The 7,691-nt window shown below is 38.6% G+C and overlaps 1 protein-coding gene and 1 pseudogene across 1 annotated transcript; one reads left to right on the top strand and one right to left on the bottom strand.

Moving 5' to 3' along the window:
- Positions 1 to 500: 500 nt before the first annotated feature.
- Positions 501 to 1,067, bottom strand: LOC149171482 (pentatricopeptide repeat-containing protein At1g71460, chloroplastic-like). The gene has a single exon (XM_089425999.1). The coding sequence runs from the start codon at positions 1,065 to 1,067 to the stop codon at positions 501 to 503; it is 567 nt and encodes a 188-aa protein (XP_089282125.1).
- A 63-nt stretch (positions 1,068 to 1,130) lies between these two features.
- On the top strand, positions 1,131 to 7,166 carry LOC149171481 (EIN3-binding F-box protein 1-like; annotated as a pseudogene).
- The last annotated feature ends 525 nt before the right edge of the window (positions 7,167 to 7,691 follow it).

Genomic DNA, 7,691 nt, shown 5'->3' with positions numbered 1-7,691 from the left:
CTTGCTTAGTGACCTTTGATATTGTTCTATCTTTTTGAGCTCAGGTAAGACGTGAAGGTCCGGAACCTTCCTCGACCAGAAGGGACGAATCACAAAATTGAAGGGAAAAAAAACCTGTGGATGATATGTTGCAAGAATCCATGCAAATTATGAGAATAATTTGATGTTCATTGAAATTTATTTACATCAGAAAGAGTATTAGGCAAACTTTGAATACATAGTTTAATTAGTATATATATAAAAGCCCTGAACATAATTTCAGGAAATAGCATACAGAATCCATCCCTAGACAATAAACTACAGAAACTTTAAACAGCATAGTACCACGAAATTAACCTATTGCTTGCACTTGCATATGAGCTTGTACGCACACGCAAAAACACTTATTTGAATTCCTCTGCATTCGCCTTAATGTGATTGGCTGTTGTGGGAAAATCCTCGTCCAGGAATATATCCCAATGCCCATCCCATCTGATGAAAAACTCAGTATCCGTGAAATACTACACCCTGTGCACAGCAGGCGCAGAAGTATAGAGATATCCCCGGGGTTCCTCCACATGTATCTGCCGGAAACATTCCAATGCTTCGCCATGAAACCCATTATGCACAAGTCCAGCAATCATAGCTGTCCATGTGACCACATCTCGATGGCGCATTTCCTCAAACACTTGGGTTGCATCCTCCACAGAACGGCACCTGCAATACATATCCACAAGCACACCTCCCACAAAGACATCAAGCTCATAACCGGTCTTGATAACCTGCCCATGAATCTCCATCCCCTGTTGCAGGTCCATTAAGCTTCCACATGCCTTCAGCATGATTGAGAACGTAAAATTATCAAGCTCCGTTCCAGATAACCTCATCTGATTATAAATCTCCATAGCCTTGGTTTCACAGAACCCATTCTTAACATAAGCTCTGAGCAAAGCATTCCACATAAACATAGTCCGCTCAGAGGCTTCATCGAATGCCGCCCGCGCATCGACAATGCTTCCACAGGCAGAATAAAGATAAACAAGCTTGGCAGCCAAGTAGGGATTTTGATGAGCCCCTGCGATTCTCATGTGGGCGTGGACCTGCTTGCCTTCTTCCAATAATTTCTGGACAATGCATCAATCCAGGAGTATATGGTAGATTTGGGTATCCACAGGGATTTCTCTACTGAAGTCCATCTAGTGCAGAATGCGAAGAGCTTCATCAACCAGCCTTTCTCTGCACAAAAGAACAGTGCTTGCCAGAAGCTAGGGAAGAAGAACAGCAACAACAATTCGTAGGGAAAAAGCAGTGAAAATATCTTCAATAGTGACATAAAAGAATGGGAAAAAGTAGTAAGGCAACTCAAATGATATTTGGAAAAAGCAATAAGGCAACTCAACTGATATTTGGAAAAAGCAGTCACCCTTCAAATCAACAGTTAAAAGTGTGTCACCTGATCCAACGGAGTAGAGCAAAACTTCAAAGCAGTTAAAAGTGTTGACGATTGTTGATCCATACCCTTAAAAACTGATATCCATTGCCATGCATTGATAACATAATAGATAAACTTCAAGGAACTAAGAATTTTGGTAAGATTAATTCAAATTCACTTGTAATTAATGTGATTAAGGAAATTAGTTGTACAATAAATAAGCAGTAATATAAAAGGAGATCTGCCTCATTGTATGCAATGGCCCCATTTGATATAAAAATCATATTTTACATCTTCCATGCATTGTGTATTTGGTCTTTCATATTGACAAACAATACCAAGAAGAAAGAGAAGAACCAATATCATCCTTAGTCGGTTAAAAACAAATATTGGTATGTTAACAAAAATGATGACCCATCTAATGACAAAGAGAGAGGAATGCTCAGTAAATTTCAAGAAAGAAGGAAATTCTCATCAAGAGGATACTAAGGGTAAACAGCCTGAAACCTTTTGAATTTGAGGACTCCCTCGTTATCTTCCACCATGCTTTAAGGTGAGACAGCTATATGCAATCTTTGTAGCAGCAAAGGAGACCCTTGATAGTATCATGGGAGACATTCAAAATGCTGTTGAAGAATCAGTTCTACGATATTGGATATCAAGAAGATCCATTTAATTGTGATATTTTCACAAACACAAGAAAAATTGTTCAGGACTACACCACTGAATATAAGAAATCAGCAAGCTTGCTAAATCTCAAAGTAGAAGTTCCTCAAACGTTGATAAAAAAATTGAGGAGAACTACATGGCTACATCAGAAAGGAATTTACCCCATTTGAAGTAAAGAACCTTAATGACGCTGGTAAGAAGGCTCTATTTATTGAGTACAAGAACAGAAAACCAGCAGTAAGTGGGGAAATGGAAAACCAAAGAAAGGTACCTAACATCACAAATATCCCAAGCAAACGAACAGAAATAGGACTTTCACCACTGCTCAGTGACTCAAAAGACAACACCAGGAATCACTGCAAAACTGCAATCATTGCAGTGTTGATTTATAGGCACACTGAGAAATAATGCTGGAAATTACACCTGAAATTATATCCTACAATTTGGAAGAAAACATCTACGAGAATGTTGAGGGACAAAACTGGAAAGTTTCCAGAAAAGAAGAATATAGCTTATATGAGTGCAGACCACCAACTAAAGAGGACACATTATTTAATCCATTGTCACATATTTAAACGCATATGTCACCTTTTGAGGTGTTTTGGGATAAGGACACAATGTTGAGGTCTTCCCTACAGATTTAGAGGCTAGCTCTTTCCTTATGGAGATGACAAGTGGCATTGTGGGCCTATTTTATTCACTCAAAGGGAAAAAAAGGAGGATACCAGGGTCTTTTGTAAAGAAATATTATTTTATTAATCAGGTTTTAATTTGAATGTTATAAATAGAAAAGAGGATTCACTTGCTAAAGTCACGGTTGGAGTTGTGGCAGTTCCTCTACAAGCTTAGTTGAAAAACATTTGGGAGAATGCAATTAAGGGGCAAATTCAATGTGAGGTTTTCGCTCTATGTTTCTCTTTTATCGATGACTAGTTTTTTTTGCAAGGATTGCCATTGTTTTTCCAACTGATATAAGCTTTGAAGAAGGTCAATCTTGCTCCAATAAGAGGACGTTAGGGTTTAGGTTTTGCTAATGGCAAATATCTTAAATACTGGCAATAATTCTAGACCTTGCTTTAGCATATCACAGCACTTGCACTTGCAACGATTATATCAGATCCGGTTTAATATTGCTAAAAAAGGAATGGATGTTTTTACTTTGCGACGAATTACAGGAATATTTTCTTAAGGCTATACTATTTAAGGGCAGATTCAGTTTAAGGCAGAATCAAGAGAGTAATACTTCACTTGGAATTATTTGTATAGCATTTTAGATGTTTTTGTTTTCATTCATTTGCAATCACTATTTCTTATGATAACACTGATATATGCCATACTTCGAAATATTAGGGCATTACTTATATTGTGATCATACACACGTACTAAGACAATGTTTCAAATTGATAACCACAACTGCTTACAACCTAACACTTTGATAAGCGCTATTTGAGCGTGTCAATACCCACTGGTTCTAGAGATATTGGATATGACTCAAATTCGCTGCATTTTCGTTAATAAGATCACTCTCTTAAGGACTAATACGTGAAGCAAAAATGATTTATCACAAAATCTGAATAACATTATGCTTATGGTCTTCAGTTGCAATTTTTGAATAGTATTTAAAATTGGACTTTATGGATTACTCGTTGCAATTTCCATACGTGAATGGTCTTTATCTAGACAGGGGTTTTAGATTCAGCATCACCTTGTGACTCGAATCAATCTAATTTTATAACAAATTATGCATCACTTGGGATACTTCACAATTGTTCTCAACATTAATCTACATTTTGTAATCATTTAAGCATCACTTTGGGATTACTTCACACTTGTTCTCAACATTAATCTACTTGTTTGTAACCATTTAAGCATTCACTTCGGGGTATTTCACACTTGATCTCAACATTAATCTACTTGTTTGTAACCATTTAAGCATTCACTTCGGGGTATTTCACGCTTGATCTCAACATTAGTAATAGTATAAAAAGGATAATGTGACATTCACTTCTCCTTTTGGGATTAATTCAACAATTTACTTGCAAATTCTCACATCTTTGACGAATGAATCGATTTGATTGAGTTAAGCATAAGAGTAGTCCATTCATGCTAGTATTTTCCAATTTCTCTCCCAACAATCTAAGTTTAAATTGATCATGTGGATTCCCCTGGGATAGGCAGTCTCCTTGGTCGGGCAAGGCCATCAATGTGACAGTGAGTGGCTTGCCTATTATGCGTCTACGCTGTCCCATTGAGGTTAGGACTTTTCCTCCTAGGTGATAATTTGAGTGGTAACAGTGAGTTTGGGTGATATTTATGAGTTAAACTTTAAAGAATAAGTCGGGATTGATTCAGATTCAGCTGATTAGACTCTGTTTCCTCTTAAAACATAGTCAAACTCCCGACTCCACTTGGACTGCGAAGAGTCTGATAACACTGCCAAGAAGCTTCGTATGGCATAAATTGCAGAGCAGTAAAGGCATTAGTGGACTGAAAAGAAAATGTCATACAGATCAACTTGGTTAATAATTTACTCAGTCCATCTATATTTAAGAAGCACATCCATAATAATTGAAAAGCCATTGACCTTGAAGAAGAGGGGATGGTTGAGGTTCTGTTCTTCCATCTGTTTGAGGACTGCAAGCCAATCTACTCTTTTGGGCTTCATTATTCTCACCCACTTCATGATTAATTCAGATGGATCATCCTCTTCTGATAAACAAATTATATGTTTCATCAAGGCCTTGCTCCTTCCAGACAACTTTGGAGGCAGAGCTTCTATGAGCATTTTTTGCGCCTTATCCAATCCATTGTCGTCTACATCAGCCCACCTCAATCCCTTGCCCTTTACTTGCTGGTTGTCTTTATCTCCCCCAACATCAGAATCTGATCCGTCCTCTGCATCTTCAACCTCAACTTCATAATACTTTTCTTCTTCGGTTGTCGCTGTTGCTGTCGTTAATGGGTGTCCGGGGCTTTAATGTTTTGGACTTTTGATTTGTGGATTTTAAATCATTTGCTACGTTTCTTTCCATCCATTTTACCTTGTGCTTTTGCTTGTTCTTGCTGGGTTTAAGGCAACCTTTGACTATCATTTAGCATCTTAGGAGGAGGAGCCTTGGTTTTGTCTAGTTTTAGGCCTTCAGCTGTTGTGTAATTATTTGAATAATGAATCTTAATATTAACTTAAAAGGGATAAATGTATTATCACTCTATTCATCAATCTGGAATTGTTCTCTGAACGATCTGTGGGTTTGTTTCAACTTTTCAAGTATGGTAGATGATTTACGAGTGTTGGTTGTGATCTGTTGGGTGCTGTAGCTAAATTTCAGTCACCTATCCCATTTTTTACAGAGTTTGTGGCTTTGTTGGCTGTTTCTTAACACTTTATGTTTGGTTTATTTGCCATTGAGGTAGTAAAAAAATGACTGGTGCTATATATCTTTTGTGCTGAGGGTGCTATATCTTGGATCTGCAGGTGATGAAGACTTTGGAAGGCCTAAGTTTTCTGGTCATGTGGATACAGATCTTTTCTTGTCTCTTGCACCTCGAATGGAATACTTTGCCCTCCTCGGAAAAGACTCTGTGGTAATTTCATCATACCATTCAGAGAGACAAAGCCAAAGCAAGAACATAAAGATCTTATTAACATGCTGCCTGATGAATGTCTTTTTGAAATATTCAGGCATCTACCAGCAGCTCGAGACCGCAGCGTATCCGCGTGTGTCTCGAAGCGCTGGCTTATGCTCCAGAGCAACATGCGGAGAAGTGAAATCAAGAGATCCAAGCCAAGCCCCAAAACTTGTGGAGAAACACCTAATAGAGACTGCTCAGAACAGAGTACAGTGTGTCAAGAGAATGCAAGTTTTACCGAGAACAATTTTGAAGAGTTTTCCGATGATGGATTTGGTGAAGTGGAATATTTAGAGTCAGAGTCAACGGAGTTCGACGTAGGATGGAAAGGAACAGGTGAAAAGCAGCCAAGGTGGGCTATTGGAGACCTGTCCAGGTGTTTGGAAGGAAAGAGAGCTACTGATATTAGGCTTGCAGCAATTTCTATAGGCATGGGTGGTCGAGGAGGACTAGGCAAGCTCAAAATCCGAGGAAATCACCCTTCCCGAGGGGTGAGTGAGCTAGGTCTTAGTACAATTGGTCTTGGATGCCCAACACTCAGGGTCTTATCTCTCTGGGATTGCCCTAATTAGCGACAAGGGACTGTTGGCAATTGCTAAGGGCTGTCATCTGTTGGAAAAGCTTGACCTGTTCAACTGCCCATTGATTGGAGACAAGGGTTTGGAAGCTATTGCGGAAAATTGCCCTGACTTATTAACCCTCAACATAGAAAGCTGCCCAAATATCAGAAACAAGTCCCTGGAAGCAGTTGGGCAGCACTGTCCCAATCTTAAATCCTTATCCGTCAGTGACTATTCTCTTGTTGGTGACCAAGGGATTATGTCTTTAGTGTCGAGTTCAACAAAGCTGGAGAAGGTGAAGCTGCAGGCCGTAAAAGTTACTAATCATACTTTAGCTGCTATCGGACTTTACTGCAAGAATTTAACTAAATTAACATTTGTAAATCTCCAGAAAGTCACAGAGAAGGGTTTTCAGGCTCTGGGAAATTCTTCAGTTATGCAAAATCTGAAACTGCTGTCAATTACCTGTTGTCGAGGATTAACAGACCTGGGTTTGGAGTCCATCGGACAAGGCTGCCCTAGTGCGCGCAAGTGTGACCAAAACTGCAATTTCGCTTGAAAATTTACAGTTAGAGGAATGCAATATGATATCTCACTTTGGCCTGATAGATGCTTTAGGAAGCTGTAGTGGAAAGCTGAAGGTGCTCTCACTTGAAAAATGCACCGGATCAAAGAGTCTGGACTTAGGGAAGTTCCAGTACCCACCTGTGAACCTTTGAAATCTCTTAATATTCGCTCATGCCCATTCCTTGGAAATGGATGCTTGGCTTTACTGGGACTCTGCAGGCATGGCGCAAGATGCCACGGGCTTGGACTCTTCTCGACCTCGACGAGACACATACGGCGATAGACAGGCAGGAATGATAGCAGAAGCGAGGGATATCGATCCCTGCTAGGCGGCCATAACAAAAATTCCTACCATTCCGCCTGAAGGATGAAGACGATAACAGAAATGGTTGAACAATCTCCCGCTGAATGTGGACGACAAGTGTCAGCCTCAGAAACAAAAGGACCACTAATTACAAGAGTGAACATTAAACAAACTCACCTAGATTACCATAATAGATATATTATTTTTTCCCAAAAATTAGATCAATGAATATATTAATTTAGTTGTTGATAAAAAATTAATTCCCTAACTTAAACTTATCAACAATTTTACCTTTCAAACAATCCAAATTTCAATTTAACTATATTTAAACTAAAAATGTCAAGACTAACTACTACAACACTCGTTAATATTTATTTTCTTATTTTTAATCCATGGTCAATGTCACATAACGATGAGGAGTCCAGTGCATTTTCAAAATACATCTAAGCGCTGGATTTACTGAGTTTTTTTTAATTGATTTGGCCAAAGTTAAAATATATTGACTGATGTGTATTATAAAAAGGAGGAAAAACTATTAAAAAAGGAATTA

The sequence above is a fragment of the Pinus tabuliformis genome, chromosome 4_2, assembly GCF_031772625.1.
Source record: "Pinus tabuliformis cultivar Carrire ecotype Pingquan chromosome 4_2, CPIR1, whole genome shotgun sequence".
Taxonomy (NCBI): Eukaryota; Viridiplantae; Streptophyta; class Pinopsida; order Pinales; family Pinaceae; genus Pinus; species Pinus tabuliformis.
This window is presented reverse-complemented; position numbering and strand designations above follow the sequence as displayed.

Excerpts from the sequence above, each read along its gene's own strand:
- LOC149171482 (XM_089425999.1), bottom strand. The coding sequence starts at position 1,067 with ATGAGAATCGCAGGGGCTCATCAAAATCCCTACTTGGCTGCCAAGCTT.